At 43.3% G+C, this 21,803-nt stretch overlaps 1 protein-coding gene across 1 annotated transcript; it reads right to left on the bottom strand.

Annotated features, from left to right (window-relative positions):
• Positions 1 to 1,936: 1,936 nt before the first annotated feature.
• Cdo1 (cysteine dioxygenase type 1) lies at positions 1,937 to 15,877 on the bottom strand. The gene is made up of 6 exons (XM_051163137.1): positions 15,863 to 15,877; positions 15,431 to 15,634; positions 10,993 to 11,070; positions 8,224 to 8,378; positions 4,032 to 4,201; positions 1,937 to 2,231 (listed from the first exon to the last, which is right to left on the bottom strand). The coding sequence occupies exons 2-6, from the start codon at positions 15,598 to 15,600 to the stop codon at positions 2,202 to 2,204; spliced, it is 603 nt and encodes a 200-aa protein (XP_051019094.1). The 5' UTR covers positions 15,601 to 15,634; positions 15,863 to 15,877; the 3' UTR covers positions 1,937 to 2,201.
• Between the last annotated feature and the right edge of the window lie 5,926 nt (positions 15,878 to 21,803).

Here is a 21,803-nt window from a genome sequence, read left to right on the forward strand (position 1 = left end):
CCTCTGGCATATTTTTTTAACTCAGCAGGTCCACGTACACAGAGGAATTGTGTTGCCTGGCAATTTCGTGCACTATAAAAGCTTTCACCTTGGATGGAAAACATTTCATCTTACAGGGATGTTCTTTAGCCTTAGGAAGTAAACACCTCAGAGGCTTCAGGAAGTTCCTGAAAGTGGCCAGATATACTAGGTTCCTTCTACCCCAAACATGTATAAGCAGTAAAAGACTGCTGAGAGGCGCTCTCTCAGACCAGCTGAGGCACCTTAAAGGAGCTGAGGCCAGTGGAGTTATGGATAGAGAAGACTCATAGGCCAGCTGAGTTGTCTGAAAGAGGCAGATTGAGGCAGGGCTGTCTGGAAAAAGTCAAGACCAGTCAAGCTGCCTGGGAAAGGCTTAGCCCCACTGAGCTGCCTGAAAAGGACACTCTCTAACCCACTGAGCTGCCTGAAAAGGACACTCTCTAACCCACTGAGCTGCCTACAAGCTAAGCAGTGAGCTCCAGGTTTCCAGCATTCATGAGCTGTCACTTACATTGGGGTAGGCTTTTGGTGATGCAGCTGTCTTTGAGTCACTTCTGCCCGTCAGGAACCCCTCACGCACATTCCAGCAAAAACCCCAATACAACTCACTGGTTCTGGACATTGGACTTTGTCCTTACTGTGTCTATTGTTAGTTCCCCATCTGGGGTGAGCAGATGTCCGTTCATGTTTCCCCAGGAATGGTGCCACATTAACAATCTCTCTTGTACTTGATTTCAGTGAGATTTGGATAAGACTTTTGGACTTTGAAATTATAATGGGATGAGGAGACCTAGTGATAGTGACCATGTCTGTTTGTCATGTGAGGTAGACTGGTCTCACTAAGGGCCAGAGGATAGACTGGGATAAATAGGAAGGCTCCCTACCAACAGCACCATCCTAATGACCTATTAATGTTACTGTCTGGGTAAGAGGTATGATTAAGGGCACATTATCTGATCATGTGTCAAATGGAGACATTATCTGAATCATGAGCCACTCAAAGTAGAAAACGGAAGTGGAAGATAATTGAAATGTCGACGTATACAGGGGAACCTGCCATTGCTGGCTTTGGAGATAGACAGGGGCAGAGTCAAGAGGCCGGGGAACCCCAGCAACTCCTACTCAGAACCCACAGAAAGGGACAAAGTCCTGATTAGCACTGTGAAACGGTTAGACTTTGACAGCAAACTATAAATCTGCATTGCTTTAGGCCACTACGTTTGTGGTTATTTGACCTTCACAACCCTGTGTCATAGAAGCGCCATTTGGGATGGAGGTATAGCTTAGTGGTGAAGTGCTCGCCTACCATGCAAGAAGCCCCGAGTTTGATTCCCAGCGACACACACACACACACACACACACACACACACACACACACACACACCCCAAAGTACAGAATATCGTTTTTATATTGTTTTGGTAATTTATCCAATTCTAAGAAACTATCACACATATATATTTTAACCACAGTTATCTAAAAGGTGATGTCTACTTTTTCTCAAATCCAGTTTTATTAAAGTTGTTTGGACATTTTGATGGTAGCTCAAGGTGAGTGGACACATTTACACTAGTTTCAGTTTTGCTTTGCAGGCGGTCTGGGTACATGTACATTTCTAAGCCCCCTGCCCTTCACTAGGAAGTAACAAAACTGCTATCATGTCCCTATTCTCCACAGGATAGGAATTTGTCAAATAGGGCTGAAAACAAAAGTCTTGATTTTAAAAATTCTCGTCAAATATTAAGAACATACAAAGTATACTAAAGGTTTCTACATTTAGTCTTCCAAGTATGAAAACAGACATTTGATATTGACTTTTACTTATTAGTTATTAGAGTTCAGAGACCAGGGTGTTTCCTAAGGCCAAAAGAAACCCAAAACACCCTCCCCACTTACCTCCCCACCTCCCTACCCTCCACCCTGCCTAGAGTTTCCATGAAATCATTGGACAGAAGAACGTGGAACAATATGATTTGGCCATTAGAAATCAATTGACTTTTTCTTTAGTGGAAATTTCCTCCTGCATAGCTCAGGATACTATTTGCTTCCTTAGCACACCCACTTTGCAGCAGGACTGTGCTTATTTAACTCTGTAACTGGACAGCAAACGGTGGGTGGCCTCTCTGTCCAAGGTAAACATTCAGGGGACCCGGAGGCAAAACTTCGAAGGGCTTGGTTTGCCTTAGTTGTTCTCCAGTGAGCCTGACATCGGCTGTAAGAAAGGAGAAAAGAAATCTGTGTAAGAACTTTTGCATAGGGCATATAATCTTGTTCTAAGTCAGCGGTTCTCAGCTTGTGGGTCACAACCCCACCCAAAGACCATGGGGAAATAGAGATATTTACGTTATGATTCATAAGAGTAGCACAGTTACAGTTATGGAGTAGCAATGAAAACAGTTTTATGGTTGGGGGCCACCGCAACATGAGGAACTGTGTTACGGGGTTGCAGCATTAGGAAGGGTGAGAACCACTGCTCTAAGTGGTCTAGTTTCTCAAGCAGAGTTGAAAGCCTGGCCATGGAGTCATAGGGCTTTGTTCTTGCGATAAGAAACTCTTTGAGTTCTGACATGGAAGACAAAGGCAACCTGAGGATTACAGCAGCCTGTTTCCATGTACTTCACTCATGACTAAATGAAGTTCATTCTATTTTTATTTCATCAATGGCAGAAGACTATTCTACCATAGTAATATTGGTTGCCTTATGAGGGAAATACTTGTCCTTCAAGGATGTCTTAGCATATCCCAATATATTTGCGGTCTAAAAACTTCACATTTCAATGGACATGGGCTTCAGAAAGTCTCAGCGAATGTAATTTATTGATGTTTTATTGATGTCCCAGTAGAATAGACTCTGAACATTGTCATAGTTGGAAACAGGTCAAATAAAGACTTCATTCTTATTTCACAAGTGGAGAAAACATTTTCTTTGGGAATGAACATACATATTGAAATTTCTCAAGGAACAAGTCTTTGCACCTAATTAATTTTTAAAAAATAGCCGGGCGTGGTGGAGCATGCCTTTAATCCCAGCACTCAGGAGGCAGGGGCAGGTGGATCGCTGTGAGTTTGAGGCCAGCCTGGTCTACGAAGTGAGTCCAGGACAGCCAAGGCTACACAGAGAAACGCCGTCTCAAAAAACAAAAACAAAATAAATAAATAAATAAGTAAATAATCTTCAAAGGTAATAATTGTCATCAAAGAAATCATTAGGATTAGGCCAGAGGCTGGAGTCAGAGGCAGTTGTGAGCTGCTAGATCTGAGTGCTGGGAATGAGATGCAGGTCCTCTGCGAGAGCACCAGGAGTTCTTACCTCCCGAGCCATCTTTCCAGCACATTAAATAATACTTAAAACATTAAAAGCCTTCATGCAGCCGGGTGTGGTGGCACACGCCTTTAATCCCAGCACTCGGGAGGCAGAGGCAGGTGGATCGCGTTGTGTGTTTAAGGCCAGCCTGGTCTACAAAGCAAGGCCAGGACAGCCAAAGCTAACACGGAGAAACCCTGTCTCAAAAAACAAACACCCTAAATAAATACATAAATAAATAAAGCCTTTGTGCGATGCACTATGGTCAGCCCCTAAGCCATGTACTTTTTTTTTTTTTTTTTGGTTTGTTTTTTGAGACAGGGTTTCTTTGTGTAGCCTTGGCTGTCCTGGCGTCACTCTGTAGACCAGGCTGGCCTCGAACTCACAGTGATCCACCTGCCTCTGCTTCCCAAGTGCTGTGATTAAAGGCGTGCGCCACCACGCTCGGCTTCATGCACCTCTTTAGACTTATGTGTACAAGTGCTTTGCCTACATGTATGTATATGAACAATGTGCATTCCTGCCTATAGAGGTCATAAGTGGACACTGGCATCAGATCCCTGAGAAACGGAGTTAAGGATGGTGTGGATCCCATGTGGGTCCTGTGATCTGAATCTAGGTCCTCTGCAAGAGCAGCAAGCGCTCTTAACTTCTGAGCCATCTCTCTAGCTCCTCTGAAGTCACTTGAACCCAGGAAATGGTACTTACAAATGGAGTCCTGATTCCAAATTTGCTGTGGAATGTCATGGTGACTTTGTTTTTATGCCCTGTTCTTTGATCGAAGGCGTGGCACGTGTCGAAAGGTGGACTGTACAAGTGAAGGCTCACAGCAGGCTCTGTGTGGCTCACGTTCTCTACTCGGTGTAATCCAATAGAGTCTGAAGACATGAAAGAGGACACAAAACAACGAAGGAATCAAGATAGCAGCTGAAGGCAAAACTTTCTTAATCACCCACAGTCTTTAATTGACATCGGTGAGTATGGAGTGAATATACATTAGAATTAAACAGCTTGTTATGTATCGTAAGTGCCATGCAGGCATCCGTTTGCAGACTACCTCAACTTACAGTCACAGACTACAACAAGATAAAATATAGTGAGAAACAAAACAGGAAAAAGAAAATATTCATAACCAAAACCAAAAACCATCACCAACATAACCCAACCCCGTAATCTGAAACTCTCAAGCTGCTAAGGAATTGGCAGCACCAGGCACTTCTGGAGACAAGTGAAGACCAGGCCCAACACGCTCACTAGGGAAAGGCTATTTAGGAAGTAGGGTCTCAAATCCCATTTCACCTTCTCTCCATACTCCCAACCCCGAGAAAAACAGAGACTTGTTATCTCGAACTAGAAAAGAATACAACAATGGCAGCCAAGGCTGGTAGATATCTTGGTAAAAGCAAGTGAGTGAAGCAACAAGCCAGGCATGAATGGCGAGAGATCTGTTCTCCACACCAGCCAGCCATCAGGCAGGATTTCTGTCTCCAGGCAGAGATGGAAGCATCTCCTTAAGGACTCTCACCAGCTCCCACAGGAAAGCCCCACACATCCTGCCACTGGGACCTCCTCTGCTAAAGGGCTCTACCTAACATAGAGAGGGAGGAGGGGAGGGGAGGGTAGGAGAGAGGAAGGGAAGAGAGAGGAGGAGAGAGGAAGGGAGGGGAGAGAGGGAGAGAGGAGAGAGATCCTGTCAACAAGCCCCATCTTGTGTTCAGAGCCACCAAGTGAACTTTTTTGTCCCTGGATTTTACACATGAGCACACAACTGAGTTAGACTCTAGTTCAGAGGACAGAGAGTGAGTGGCCTTGAGCAGCCTAGAAAAGCAAGTTGAAACAGGACACCAAGTGGACCTGGGAAAGTCTATCATTAGCATTTTTTTTCTGAGACAAAAATACCCAGAGGGGAGAAGGAAATCAAAAGAATTTTTGTTATTTATTTATTTATTTATTCTTGTAGAGAGTGTCTCAGGCAGTGCACTGTGGTTACCTTTACCCAACCTCCTAAGTGCTGGGCTGGTTTAGGTAGGCCTGAGGACTGAAGCCAGGGCCTTGTATGCTAGGCAAGCACTCTACCAGCTGAGCTACACCTCGGCCTCAAAAAGGCTCCTCAAGAGAAAAGGACAGCTGGATGTGGTGGTGCACACTGGTAGGAAATGCTGAAGAGACAGAGGCAGGAGGATTGCCAAATACAACAAAACCTGAACAGAAGGGCTTGGCAGAAAAGGTTGAGGTAGACTCAAAGAATCAGAGGGCAAAGATTAAAATAATAGCAAAGAGAAAAAGATCAAAGGACAAGTTCGGGAAGCTTCCTATCCAAACAAGAGGCCTTTCAGAAAGAGAGCCGCAGGGACAACATGAGGATATTTCTTGGGTTAATGGGCACAAGTCGACTGTCCAAACCGAACTAACCAAGCAGCTGGCAGAACAAGGAGTCCTTAGGTGACCTTATGACTGTGAAACCACATGGGACAGGATGAAGGCACCACATGGGAAGATTCCAAACATTTCCAGAAGATCTTTGAGAGAGAGAGAGAGAGAGAGAGAGAGAGAGAGAGAGAGAGAGAGAGAGAGAGAGAGAGAGAGCGCTAAGAGTCAGGAAGGCAATGGACTTTCAACAGGAACAGGGTAACTAGAAGACAAGACACAGCCTTACAGCCTTCTGAGGGGCAATTACTGACAGGTCACAATTCACATCCAGCTAACTCTTCTATCAAGGTGTAAGATTTGAATGCAGGGTGTTTTTCTTTTGTTGTTGTTGTTGTCATCATCATCTTTAGATCATAACCAAGTTCCTCCCTAATCTGTAAAACCCAGAGGCTGGAAACTTGCAGCTCTACTCTATTTGAGTGATTGATTAGTCTACACACATTAGGCAGTACAGCTCACCGTACATTTTACCAATTGGCAATGAAATTGTCCTGATGCTTTTTCCATTGAAGTGTTAAGTTTTGGGGTTTTTTTAAATGTTAATTTCTGCCAAAGCTCTCTTCCATACCCAATGTACATTCTCAAAGACTCTGATTCCAGCTGCAAGCAATCATCTCACTGGGGTTGGTGACCACTGCTGTCCCTTTAGCGTTCACTGGGTCCTTACCAAAGCTTTTTAATTCCACATCCGCAGCTCCCTCCTTCAATTTACATCCTTGGCTGCCACAGGCCTTTCCATTGGAGACCCCTGGCAAAGCTCTTTTCCATATCTAATATACATTCTCAAAGACTCTGATTCTAGCAGCAAGCAATCATTCTAAGAAGCGTTTCGCTTTCTTTTCTTTTTTTTCTTGTTTTGGTTTTTCGAGACATGGTTTCCCTGTGTAGCTTTGACTGTCCTGGACTCGCTCTGTAGACTAGGCTGGCCCCGAACTCACAGCCATCCGCCTGTCTCTGACTCCACAGTGCTGGGATTAAAGGCATGCACCACCACCGCCTGGCTTTGCTTTCTTGTGCTATGATAGAGGTGGAAAGTCCGTTCTTATAAAGGTGGCATGCCTTCTATATGGGAACCCTCAAATATTTGAGAAAACAAATGAAAATGTCTACAGAGGAAAACCACAGCCTCGTGTGATATGAAAAGAAAACATTTCCCATACAATCGGATCTTTGTGAGTGATGTGCGTTCCTCTAAAAAATTTAAGCCAAACAGCAAGGCCAATACTAGACGTTAAGATATATGAAGGAAGTATTGTGTGTGCCAGAGAAAGACTGTAATATTTTATTTTATATAACCAGGACAGCATCCTGATTAAAAGCATATGTCTGGACTCAAACTTCTTGGAAAATACTGGCTAACAATTTAAAAGCTGAGTGACTACAGACAAGTTATTTAATTTTCATATGTACTGGCAATCTCATATATAAATGAGACTAAAAATTATGACTCTTACATGCTTTAATGCATTTTTGGAAAGTTACGATCTTTCCAAAGATCTTAGAAATGGCAGTAAGTTCACTGCCTCTCCTGGGAAGTATTTGGCTACTCCAAAAGACATTTAGGGGAGAGAACAAATTCTTGATAAGAGAGCTATAAGTCACTGTCCAACAATATACATTGCATAGTTTCCCTTGAGAAAAGCCTTCTAGGTATGCTATATGCAGTTAAAAAAAAAAAAGGCACCAACTAAAGTTCTTTAATCACTTCCAGAGCACTTTGCATTTTCTAATACAGACACACTCTATGTTTCCCAAGTAGACACAATTCTTTTGCATAAATTTTATCCCACATTCTCTGTTCTAAGTGTGGGCAAGTAAATAGCTTTCCAATGAATGATAATCTTCAGGCATATGTTTTGTTTTGTTTTTCAAGACAGGGTTTCTCTTGCAGTCCTGGCTGTCACTGACTCACTTTGTAGACCAGACGGGCCTCGAATTCACAGAGATATGCCAGCCTCTGCCTCCCAAGTGCTGGGATTATAGTCATGAGCCACCATGCCCAGCTCATGCATATGTTTGAAGTGAATGATTCCAACCCTGCTTTAAAGCCTTAGAAACCCATTGTGTTTAGGCTATTTTCCAACCACTTCCCATCAACATGCATGGTAAGAGCTCAGTTTCTTGGGCTGGAGAGATGTCTCAGGAGTTAAGAGCACTGGCTGCTCTTCCAGAAGTCCTGAGTTCGGGAGGGAGGGAGGAAGGAATGGGACAATACCAGGAGGGGATAACAATTGAGATGTAATATGAGTAAATTAATAAAATAAAATAAAAAGAGAAGTCCTGATTTCAATTCCAAGGAACCACATGATAGCTCACAACCATCTGTAATGAGATCTGGTACCCTCTTCTGGCATGCAGGTGTACATGAAGACAGAGAATTCATATACATAAAATAAATAAATAAACCTTAAAAAAAAATAAAAGAGCTCAGTTTCTCCCACATGATCATAGACAAAGTATAAAATGTTACCATTAATGTAGGCACACTGGTTTTCCCTCAGGGTCCTTTCAGACTTCTTGATCATCTCATTGGATTTTTTGTCAGGCCAGTCAAACAGTGTCTCCTTCAGATTTCCCTGCAGCATCTTCAAAAAGCAGTGGGAGTCCGTGTGGTCGTGAATACTGCTGTATATGCACAGAACGACAAACGGACTCAGTAGCTGGTCCAGTGCCCCATTGATTGAGCTGAAGCTGGTACACTTCAAGAAGCCTTTAAATCTATCAGTTTACAATTTGGTATGGCTATTGTTCTGGACACAAAAACAACTCATCCATAAGAAGGCATGTAGCTCACAGTTTTGATGTAAACGCGTACTAGAACAGCGGCGTATGTTTGAAAACTGATGCCTCAGCAATATGGCAACAAAACACAAACTCAGAAACCATTTCTTTTCTTTTTCCCCAGTGCAGTTTTTTTTTGTTTATTTGTTTTGTCTTGATTTGTTTGTTTTTGTTTTTTTCTCGGTTTATAGTTGCCTTTGAGACACAGCTTCATTATGCGCTAGGACTGGCCATCTCCCTTCTTCAGAAGGGAGGGTCACAGGTTTGCTGGGATTATGGGTGAGAAACAATGTCCGGGGTGGGGTCAGAGGAGGACGCAGCTTTTAATAACTCATTTAAGCTGAGCTAGAATTTGGTAATGAAAGAATATTAGAACTGGAAGACAGAGAGGTTTTATCTCTGGCATCACACAGACAGTCACAGACACACAGACACACACTCTCTCTCTCCTCTCTTTGTCTCTGTCTCTGTCTGTCTCTCTCATACGTGTCCATTAGAGAAATTTTTAAAAGAACAAAGTAAATCATCCATAATAATTGACTACACTGAAATCATTTAATATTTTATTCCCTGTGGGCCTTTTCTTTCCTTCTTTGTGTGTGTGTGGGGAGAATTTATATTTGTATACGCATATTTATCATCCTGAAGTGATGACAGAATGAATACATAGTGCTAACATCTTACAGGCTTGGAGTAGCCTACGTGTGACAATCTTCTGACGCTGGTGAGAGAAATCAAACTGTTTATTAAGTAGAAAGGAATTTATTTATATGATCTTAGAACAAATAGTACTTAGGTACATGAAGTCATAATAGCTGCAAAGTTGAGTAATATATTCAAGTGTATATAATTGTTAGGATTTACATCATGATGAGTTCTGTTAATGTTTAAATGCACCATAAAAAGAACTCTTTCTAACAAGACCTAATTGATCCTTGCTCATCTGTCTTTAAAAACTAATGAGAGAATGAATGACTGCTCCCCACCCCATCTCATCCAGTGCTCATTTCAGCATCTGTTTACTCTAGACCTAACACCCTAGAGCATTCTGCTTTGGCATTGCATTCCTCTCTGGGTCTGGGGAATTGTTTGACAAAACCTGACAAATCTGTTTTAAGATACAATAATGTTCAGTTGGTAACAAGGCTGACAAGGGTACGGACTAGAGGCAAGGAAACAAATGTTAAAGCATCAGTGTTAGTTTAAATTGCACTCCTGGTAAAGAAGTTAAACAATTAACTAGAAGCAGAAAGAGTTTTTTCTGAATCTGTAACATGTTTTTCTGCCTCAAAATCTGGCCCAGTTTGGTCTTTGGTCCCACAGTTGTTGACACATCTCACATACCACAAAGGTCAGGGTTAAGCACAGTTCCAAAACCAGATTAACTCCGTAATAGACAGAGAGGTTAAACTAAGGTGAGTATTTTCCTCTTTGAATCACAACTCATTTGGGAAGGGGGCTTGTTTTTACTTTTATTTTTCACATTTATCATTGTGTGTTTGTGTGTGTGTGTGTGTGTGTGTGTGTAAGAGGTGGTTTTCTTGTAAGAGTTGGTTCTTTCCTACTCTGTGGATTCCAGAGAATTATCAAGCTCACCCACTGCGCCATCTCGTTGGCCCTGGGCACTGGATTTAACGCACATAGTTCATGCCAGACACTGTAAGAAATACCTTGAATGGGGGTGGGGTATAGTTCAGCATTAGAGGGTACACTGTTTGCTCAGTGTGCATGAAACATATACTAGATTTCTAGCATTGCAAAACATGGAGTTATCTTCAGAACATTTAAAACACCATAACTTACACTAATTGAACCTTGAGACAATTAAATAGGTGCTTAAAAACATGTTAAGGCTGGTTGTGGGGTGGGGCAATGGTGGTGGTGGCACCCATCTTTAATCCCAGCATTCAGGAGGCAGAGGCAGGTGGATCTCTGTGAGTTTAAGGCCAGCCTGGTGTACAGAGTGAGTTCCAGGACAGCCAGGGCTACACAGAGAAATCCTGTCTTGAAAAACCACAAAACCAAAAAATAAAAAATAAAAAAAACCCCAAAAACAAAACAAATAAATAAACAAACAAACAAAACCCAAAATTAAACAAAACAAAAAACCACTCATGCAAAAAACCAAAGCCACATTATAAAAGCAGTTAGCAGTTCAAGAGGATGACAAAATGTGCAAAATAGAAATGGAGTATATAACCTTTACTTAATGAAGAAAGTATCACAAACGCATATTCACATTAGCAGAGCATACCCACCAACATGCTGACATAAGCTTTTTGTAACTACCTGGAACTCACAGAGATCTCCCTGCCTCTGCCTCTTACACTGGGATTAAAGGTGTGTGCCGCCATGCCCACCCAGAACATAGATTTGTCAGAAGAAAGTACGAAAGAACTCCTGAGGGTAGGAGGAATATCCAAAAGGAATGCCTGGAATGAGTGACCTGTTGCATTACCTGCCATGACCTTCACCCCAGCACAGAATCATCAGATTAAACTTCCCGTTTCCTTGATCCACAAGATTTCGAGTATACCTGAAAAAGCAAACATATTCCAGTGGGAATCTGATCGCTGAGATAAGCACTAGGAAAATTAGTGTGACAAAGTATCATTTACTAATTATTAACTGTAGTTATTATAAACAAAGTCTCATGCAACCCAGGCTGTGAGCTCAGAGTCTGCTGCTGATGGCTTTAAACCTCTGGTCCCCCGGCTTCCACTTACAAAGTGCTGAGATTCCCAGCATCCCTGTTGTGTCCAGTCTTACTTTGTGTTTTCTGCTTAATAATCTCTCATTCAAATGTAGAGGTTCAGTAAGGCTTAGGATTTGGTCTTTTAAAAATATTTATTAAATATTGAATTTAATTTAAATTTAATTAATTTTCTCTCATATATAACATCCTGACCACAGTTTCCCTTCCTTACTCTCCTCCCAGGGAAATGCTAATCAAATCAAAATAACAACAACAACAACAAAACAAAAACAGCACCAAAAAAACCCAAAACCAAACCAATCTTTTACCTTTTCAAAAACTGTCAAAGAAAGGAAAAATCTCAGAGCCATAGGAACTCATTTAAGCAAACTCACTCTCTCACTACCAATTGCCCACACCCACTTACTGTTAACGCATATGCCTGAATTAAATCTATACTTCAGTTTTGCTCACATAGCCATCTAAAAATAATGATCAACAGCTTGCTTCCTTTAACCCCAATAAATTGTCAGCCATTTCAATGTGCATTTTTTTTTTCCTTTCTGAGAAACAACAGAGACATTATTTAAAGAAAGCTGCGCTTAGCCTCTGGATGCACTTCCTAGAAATGGCAGATGCCATACAAAGGTCTGCCTGCTCTCTTCCTTCCAAAGTAGGACACCTAGCCTGCTGTGCATAGGAACGCGAACCCTCACCCTCATAGTCTACCTCCATCAAACTTGAACATGAGTTCTGAGTTCAAAGATCAGAACAAATGAAATCTGTTTTTAACAGCGGAGTTTTGACTTTTCTGCATTTTGAAGCCCCACCCCCCAGGTCCAGCGAGAATGATGACAAGACCTTTCTGTATTTTGTTTTTTTTTTTTTTTTTTAATATTTATTTATTTATTATTTATACACATTCTGCTTGCATGTGTGCCTGCCTGCCAGAAGAGGGCACCACATCTCATTGTAGATGGTTGTGAGCCACCATGTGGTTGCTGGGAATTGAACTCAGGACCTTTGGAAGTACAGACAGTGCTCTTAATCTCTGAGCCATCTCTCCAGCCCCCCTTTCTGTATTTTGAATCCCTGACTTTACTGAGGTTTCTGCTCAGTGTTTCTTACAGGTATGAAAAGATAAGAGGGGGGAAAAATAATGCAAATTTCATGTTTCTCCATGCTTATCAGCCTCAAACTAATAAAAAGTAGCTTACTCATGGGAAGGTATCTGGAAAGTTCGTAACTACTCCAGGAAAGAATGTTGCTATTGTTTTGGGGGCATTTTCCCCCTTCTAGTAGCTAAAGTAGGCTCTGAGGACCGAGGTTTCACTGAAGGACTGTTCTAGAACTCTGCCAGGTTTTACTACTGAAGCGCTGACACAAACGCATTCAAAAGCACTCATAAGGAAAAGTTCTGCACAAATAAGCTGAGGGTTGAAGAAAGCACCAGAACAAAGGTTTCATTAGGTCAGAAGACTGAACCTTTCGCTATTACAGTTGACAGGGGAAAAAAAAAAAAATCCAAACCAAAACAACTATCTTAAGGACACTTGAGCTCTCAAAAGTTGCCATTTGGTCCAAATGGTCCTGTTGTTAGTATCTACCCAGCAAAGTCCACCGGCTGTGACACTCATTTTAGACTGACGTTTTTAAGGTATGGAAAGGGTTGTATACGTCTGTTCTGGTAGTGTTTGTTCACTTAGTCATCTGTTAACTTGCGCTGTCCAGGCTGCTTCCAGCCTTGTCCTCCCTACCATCCCCCAAGCTCGGGGCCAGGAGCTTGCAGGACAGGAAATCTCCGGAGACTTGCCAAGTACTATTATTTTCTTTTTAGCTATTAGTTTCCCTTATATTTGAGCTCCTTATGACCCAGGACAGGGCTGTGCACATAGACTTTAAGTCATAGTAAACAGGGTTCATGTACAACACCCCACTTCTCCCAAGAACCCACTGTCTGGATATACTGGAACACACATAGCCTTCTTCCAAGCCCCAGATCGCATCACAGATTGCAACCCTTTGAGGCACGAAGGATCACAACACTGTAGTTCACCCACCGGCTCCCTCCCTCCTTACTCTATAGCCCACCCAGGACTTCACCTTATCTTAATGCCCTGTGCCTTCGATCAAACAAAAGTCCCCGGCAACACCATTGTTCTAGAAAGCAGGAGCTGCGTGCAGCACACCTGGCTAATTTCACCTGGGCAATGTGTTATCTAGCCAGATATGCTACTGTAATTAAACGATTTGTCCTATGTCTAGAGCAGCAGTTCTCAACCTTCCTAATGCTACCGTTTCATACAGTTCATGCTGCGGGTGATGCCACCAGCCATAAAATTTTTTTATTGCTACTGTTTTGACTTGTAAATCTCTGTGTTTTCTCGTTGTCTTAGGCATTCTACTCGCAAAGGGGTAGCTACCCATAGGCTGAGAATCACCGGACCAGAGGAAGTTGCTTAGTGCTTTTGAGCTCAAGCTTTTAAAATGGTCACTGAATAGAGGAATGTGGATTCATGGAAGTTTGGGACAGTATGATTTCTGAATGTACAGCCAAAAATTAATTTCAAATAAAATGTAATGTGGAATAAATTGGAACCTGGCAACATTTGCCTGTGTCATCAAATGGTTCTTTTTTTTTTTAATTGTGTTATTATGTATGTGTGTGTGTGCATGTGTGTGGCACAGTGCTGGTGTAAAGGTCAGAGGGCATCTTCCCTGAGTTTTCAAGTAGCTCAGGCTGTGAACTGTGAGCTGCGGTTTGCCCAGCTTGCCTACCTCCACCTCCTAAGTGCAAGTATCACACCCAGGCTCAATTCTTTTTCATGTTTAATAATCTTTGACTCAAATGTAAAGTTGTAATAACAAATATTCAACCAAGATACTTTATGTAAAAGTAAACAAGCAATCCATCTCATTAGTATGCATATTTGCTTTAATGATAAAATTGTTTGCTAATTTTTAAAAAAATTATGATTGATTTTCAGTAAATAGTAAATAGTTGATTTTTAATTTTATACACTTTCATACACGGAGCTATGTAAAAGTTTTTCAGGCCAAATGGGCTGCAGGTGAGCCTGGTTTGGTGGGGCTCCTAAACAATAATGCAGAAACAGACCTTGTATAGGGTACCCAACTCCATTCCTGCAGGTCTTTCCTGGTAAAACTGAGATAAGAACAGCTTTGTCTCACTCTGTGAAGTGCCTGGAGGAGCACTTGGCCCACAAACTGGCAACGATCAGACAGCACTTAAGAACTAGACATGTCACGTGTACCCTTGCCAGAACCAGCCCGGAACAGTGACCAGAATCAAAGGAGACTGCTTAAGATCGCTTCCCAAACACAAAAATGCCACCCTCTTTGTCCTTAGCGTAAACTACTCACAAGTCCCAAAATACAGTTGACATGGTCTTTGCTGACAAAATTTTATTGTACACATCGCATGTTAAGGAGAAACGACTTTCCAAGGAAAAGCCGCATTCCCGCCATCATTTCCTGGAGTCAGTTTCCTTGAGCTAGGCGCAGTCTTATCAAGCACCGAAGTTTCCTCTCTTCTACACACGAACCTCTCACCTTCGTGGTGACTACATGTTATTCTAAACTATGAGGGCTGCCGATCATTCTGACTTAATCCCTAAGTTAAGGCTTCAAAGCTCCCAGCCTACCAGACCTCAAGCAAGTAGCGGTCTTAGTAGCGGTCTTTAGTTTTCCCTTCCAGATCCTGGGAAACAGGGCAAGAGAAGGCCAAAGGCTTGGAGGCTGCAAAAGCCACGGTGTGCCCAATTTGCAAACCTGCTGGTGGGTGAGCCAACACTCAAGTTAGGGAGGTGAAATTAGCTTGGGATAGAAGTAACAGCTGGCAAAACCCGGGCGCTATTTTACATTAAATTAAGCGTTCCAGGGTTGGTGAGAGAGGACTGCCTTGGGGTTCTATCTCCCACCACCACCGTTTTCTAGATGGTTGGCCGGGTGATCTCCTGGGCCGTCTGTGGTCAGTTCTAGGTATCTGCGCCGCCAGGGCCGGAGCATGCCAGGTGGCGGAGGGGTCCCCGTCCCCGTAGTATAGTTGGAGGCTGAGGGTGGTGGTATCCAGGTCTTTTGAGCGACAGAGAGCTGGAAACCTGAGTGCCTTGCGAAGGTGGCGGTGAGCTCCCTCCCAACCCTGGGGACCTAGCTTTGCAGAAATCCCCGAAGCGCTCACCTGTACTGGTCGAATTTGGCGTACAAAGCCCACTCGGCCGGATTGCTCTCGTAGGCTTCCAGCACAGCCTGCACCTCCTCCACGTTGACCTCGTCACCCGCGAAGAGCTCATGCAGGATGCGGATGAGATCGGCCAGGGTCCGCGGCTTCAGCAGCTCGGTCCGGTCCATCCCCGCAGGGCTGGGGCGCGCCTCTCCAGGCCAGCTGCAGAGGGCGGGAGCACGGAGGACGTGGGCTGCAGCCTAGACAGGCGCACGCACAGGGGACCTCGAACGCCTGTGACCCACAGCACTAAAAGCTCTCGCAAGGATATTGAGACTCAGGTCTGGGAGTCACGGGAGACCAGCCTAGTGCATGGACTGGCTAAGACCAAATCTGTGGAACCCGCCCTCCCGGGCCCTTTTTAAGCTCTTGGAGTCATCTAGAACGTACCAACCGCCTTCAGGGGGTGGAATTCAGGCGGGGAGAGACCCGAGAAAGAGGCCAGAGGTGGAGAGAGCCAGAGGGAAGGCCCTGGCATAGTACCAGGCCGTGTGCGCGCACTAGCCCTCTCAGAAGCCCCACGCTTGCCTTTGTCCCATACTTGCCGTGAGCTTCGGGCAATTCCTCCCCGCCTTAGCGGCGGATTTTGGCTGCCCATCCCATCCCTTTCCCGACCCCACCTCCCGGGCTTGGCTTTGACTGATCGCCTGTGTGTTTTAGATCTCTGGGGACAGGGGGATGGGGTGAAATGAGGAGTAAAGGGAGCCCATCTTCCAAATGCCCATTCCCAGGCCAGAGGGGGTTATTTTGTAAATTTAAGTGGCCCTCATATATGCTCCGGGCTTGGTGAAAATTAATCTTTGTTTTGAGAATCACTTTGTAGCTCTGGCTGGCTGGCTGGCTAGCTGGTAGTAGACCAGGCTGGCCTTGAACTCAAAGATCCTCCTGCCACTGCCTCTCCAGTGCTGGGAGTTTTCTTTCTTTTCTTCTTTTTCTTTCTTTTAAATGTAAATGTGCAATAGTGTATTGTGAGAAAAATTTGACAAATACTTGAATTTCTAGTTAAGAGTGCATTCTAGGTGTTTTTATCTTCTGGTGCCTGGTAAAATATATCCAGTGCAAGAGCTGCAGGAGCTAATAACAGATGGTAAGAAGAGGCCTTGTGGTGGGGCTTGGCCTGGGTGCTGGGGGTGCTTGTCACTGTGCAGTTCTTTAGATGACTTGAATCCTTCAATTCTAGGCACATGCACACAGCAAACAGTTCCACTTCTTGGCACCTAGCATGCTCTGGGAACAGCATGGATCATGCATGATTGAAAAAACAAAACCGTAACACAGACACAACTCTGAGTTATATTCCTTCATTCTGTTATAAATAATGATTTGGATTATTAAAGGTATGGACTTCTGTGGCCCCGGCACCCGCCACTTCTCACCCATGACATTTACTTGGGTGCATGGTATTCATTTTCGAACACTCGTCATGCCACTTATATGCCATTAAGGAAAACCATGGCTGCTGGAAGACAGGCTAGAGGCTAGGTACATGGCTTACTATTGTAATCCCTGTCCTTGAGAGGCTGAGGCCCAAGTGCTGTTTGTGCACAGCCTGGGCTGTAGCCTTAGGCTGTGTCTCACAGCCCAAACAACGAACAAAAAGCAGAAAAGCCAAAGCAAGCAAAACACGCACCAAATACCTTTGTGGAATGTTCTAGAAGGTGGTTTGTAAAGTGTTTGCGATCAAGTTAACATGTATCTTTAATTGCTTACTTAAAAGTTATTCTTGCTAGTATGTCTTTGAGGTCATTTTACTTAGTATTTGGAATTAAGTCCAAAGAGATGCCTTTGCATTTTACTCTCTGAGTTTCCTCTCATTTTCAAAGCTTTTTTCAAACAGCCACACACATTATTCTCCTTTACATCCATTCATTTTACTGTCTGTCTACACAGTCTGACTCTCTCTGATTTTATCTGACTAGCACATCCTCTTAAAACCTGCTTCCATGTCAAATGCAGTGTTTCACAAGGTCCTCTGGAGGGTATGCTCAGCCTCTGCAGGGTGTCTCTGCCTCCATGCAGAAACACCCCACTCAGCAGTGTCTGCTCCTCCCTTGAGTCAGTCCAGAGCCCTTTTTTGTAGACCAGGCTGGCCTTGAATGCATAGATACCCATCTCCGCCCCCAAGTGCTGGGATTAAGGGTGTGTGCCTCCACACCAGGCCCAAGAGCCCCTTACAAACCAATCCCTGTAGGAATCAGGAATGGCGGGGGGCGGGGGTGGGTTGTGTGTGTGGGGGATCCTTTCATTCGCTACAAATATCTCACAGGGCTGGTAGATAGCTTAGCAGATACAGGTGCTGCTCAGGCAAGCCTAGGGACCTGACTTTCATCCTTGGAACCCAGGTAAAGATAGGATTATATAACTGACTTCACAAAGATGTTCTCTGACCTACATGTGTGTACACACACACACACACACACACACACACACACAGAGTTTAAGCAAAACCCAAACTGTACCCTTCAGCCAAACTTGTTCTTGCCATGTCTTCTTTGACTTCTAGAGCCATTCGACACTTGTCCTCACGTTTGTTCTCCTTCTACGTGACGCTTTTCCTTCTGCGCTGGAGCAGCGACCATGGCGTTTCTCAGCAGCTGTAGTAGTTGCTGACATGAATCAAAGGGGAGTACAGACTTCCAGGCTAGGCCCCACTCACTTTTGAGTGGGCTTACCCCATCAGCTTCCCACTAGATGTGACTACAGACAGAACACGGGGCTCCTTGACTGGCACCTTCATCTCCCTCAGTTGGGCAGCATGCACAAAGGGTGGTTAGAAACCTGGGTAAGGGCTAGAACAATTCAATTGTTTTTTGTTTTTTCTTCTTTGGGGATCCTGGACTTCTGAGTTCAAATTTAGTAAAGGGTGCCAGAATTCTTTCTAAGAGCTGTATATAATAATTCATCTTCTGACAGTTAACATTAATATATATATATATATATATATATATATATATATATGCAAAATGTCAAGATCTGAGTAGTTCTAAGGGCAATGATTGTGGCTTTTTAAGATGCTGGCCTGTGGACAGCACTCAAATGAACTACAAGTATTGGAGTTCTGGAAATAATTTGTTTACCCATGAAGACAAAACACTTTATAAAGCACATACTCTAAGCCAAGCACTGTTCATATAATCCAAATCCCCATTTTTTAAATCACTGCCCTCAGATGGTTTACAGTCTTAAGGGGAAGGTTGAGACACAGCAATGCATATGGAGTGATGGACAGGCACTGGCAGTATATTTATACAACGGAGAAATATAAAGCAAGGGAACCTGGGTAGTGAGGCCTTGACAATTTAGAGGGTGTTCAGAAGACTTCCTTAAAAGTGATGTTTGACCAGGGCCAGAGATGTCAGGTGGATCTATCTTGGAGATACTCCCAAGTAGAGGAAACACTTAAGTGCAAAAATCCTTGGGATACAATCTTAATGTCTGAGTTAGAGCATAGATTGGATGTGACTGGCAGACTGTAGAGGAGGGAGGAGGCCTGCAAATACAATGGGCTTGTCAGGAATAGGCAGATAGGGAGACAGAAGAGAAATAGATGAACTCTAACAGGGTCTGGTTTGGAAGATGAATACAGACGCTAAGAGACTCAAAGACTGGACTTGGAGAAAGGAAGGATGATACGCTTTGGGAATGCACATGGGCACCTGGAAGCACACGGGACAGCCAGGGATGCAGACTCACAAGTCACAGGCCAGGTCTGTAACCAAGAGCCCCCTGCCCCCAAACTGAACATCACTTCCTGGAAACTAGAAGTAAGCAATGTTAGGATTCATTTTCATTTCCTATGATGTGAAAAGAACTAGGGGAGCTACATTCTTCTAAGAGCCTCCTCATGGCCTTTCACATTTGACCTTTCATGCACTACAACTAAGAAAACAAGGGAAACCAGTGCTGTCCAATTTTTTTCTTTTGCTTTCCGTTATTTCTAAAACTAGAAGAAAGATCCCAGCACTCCCAAACTCTTAACACTTAAATTCAAGTAGGAAAACCTGCTTACTCCACTGCAAGTGTCATGGATCAAAGTTAACACTTCATTTTAGTGTTTTTTTTTTTTTTTTTATACTGGCACCATAATCCCCTAAAAATGAAAGCATGGACCCATACGCCACTCACCAAGAACAGCAAGCCTGACTTTCACTACTGTGTCAAGGTTTGCGTTTAGCTACTAAAGGGTCATAAAAAGTTGGGGCTGGAAGGAATGAAGGGTCAGTGAATTCCTGGAGGAGCCATAAGAAACCAAGAACAACAGGCAAACCAGGGAGTTGCTAATCCAGTCAGGCTGCATGAGGCTGCAGGGGAATATTAGGACAGAACCCAAAGTTTTCTCAACGTTTCCCCTGTCATTAAGTGGCATGCAGCTGGCTTTCTTCATGCCCAAAGCTTACCCAACATATTATAATACTTGGAATATAAATGGACGCTCCATAGAAAGCCTCTCATTCCATCCCCTTTAATATGTAGTGCCACTCTTTGTAACTTGCATGGTACACTGGTTGACTAACGATATGCAATCTCAGGCAGTTTATAAGGTTCAGTTTTCTCATCTGTTAGAGAACCCCTCTCAGTTTAAAATGTCTAGAAATCAGACTCCAGAAGTATCTGATCTTATTTTAACCAGTGGTAAATCTCTAACTTGTTTTATGCCCTAAATATTCAAAATCTCACTCACTATGAAATCCTTAGCATACATAACTTTAAGGACAGAAGTGGAACAGTCTACATATGTCAAGTGTACTTTGTGTGCTTTGTGGCTCTCTGCACAGTGAGATAAAGTGTGACATTACTCACTTGCCTACACACGGCAAAGTGGAAATATAACCTGAAGGTTCAGTCCTCTTTCTTCTTACATTTCAGTTGCTCTTAAAATACTTTAAGCTTTCTGGTCACCTCAGCACTCACAGGCTCCCTTCCCCGCTTACAACTGTTACATTGTCAGTGCCAAAAATGATCTGGGCCAAGACCAATAGACAATGTCAAACAGTTTGATAAAACTTCCTGAGTACTAGACACTTACACAGTCCTCACAGCTACCTGGGGAAGAAAACAAATAAGGTAAACATACTTAGTTAACTTTTGATTTAATGTGGCAATAAGTTATTCTGATAAAAATGTTACAAATGCAAACTCAAGTTTATTTTTTATTTTGTAGAGGTAATAAGCATTGTCATCTCAAACATCAGCAAGTAATAAATTCAGCACATTTTTCCTGTTAAATATCTACTGTTATGTTCTTTTAGTAATCTTTTACTGGACAAAGCTAGAACAGATCTTTTCCCTATCCAACTGATATTGCTGAAAAGTCAGTATTTCGAAACTTTGAGCATGCGCGGTGTTTTCTAAGCCTGTACTGTGTAACTCACTGTGCCCATCACTCCTCTGTACATTGCAGTAACTCACACCAAGGCTACTGAGAAAGGGGATGCCCAGAACTCACAGGCTTGGGCAGAAGACAAGTGACCAGCACTGTCCCACAGCGTCCTCCATGGCAGAGCACTACTCTAAAAGCAAGCTCTAGGGTTTAAAAGCTAAGAGCGAGCCAGGTGCAGAACTGTAAGCCTGGCACCCAGGAGCCTGAGGCAGTTTATTCACACGTTTCAGGTCAGCTTCAACAACACAGCCTATCTTGAAAAAAAGAAAAAAAGGTGGTACAGGTCATTAAGTTTTTTTTTTTTTTTTTTTTTTTAATGAAAAATACATTTCTATCATCATCTTTGAAAGCAAACACTTTGACTTCTTACATATTTCAAATTCTATAATCCTGTCTCTCTCTGTGGCCCACACTGGTTTTTGTTTTGTTTTGTTTTTTGGAGATAGGGTCTGTGTTAGCCTTGGGTGTCCTGGACTGGCTTTGTGGACCAGGCTGGCCTTGAACTCACAGCAATCTGCCTGCCTCTGCCTCCCGAGTGCTGGGATTAAAGGTGTGTTTCACCACCCCCAGCCTCTGGTTGGAAATCTTTAAGATACATATGGAGCTGGGCGAGGTTGTCATACCTTCATTCTCAGCATCCAAGAGGCACAGATCTGGTTCTCATCTAGGCAAATCTACATTGTAAGACCCAGTCTCAGGGGGAAAAAAAGCAAGGGTCAGGATGAATCAGTAAACTTGATGAGATCACCTGGCTTACCAAGTCAGCTCCTTTGACACAGGTAAGACTGTGGAAATCCACTGGGTAGGGCTCAAGAATCTTTGTGTGAAAAGTTTTTTGTTTTTTGTTTTTTGTTTTCTCCCCAAGACAGGGTCTCTCTGTGTAGCCTTGGCTGTCCTGGACTTGCTTTGTAGACCAGGGTGGCCTCAAACTCACAGAGATCCACCTGCCTC

Source organism: Acomys russatus, chromosome 20 (genome assembly GCF_903995435.1).
Source record: "Acomys russatus chromosome 20, mAcoRus1.1, whole genome shotgun sequence".
NCBI classification, from domain to species: Eukaryota; Metazoa; Chordata; class Mammalia; order Rodentia; family Muridae; genus Acomys; species Acomys russatus.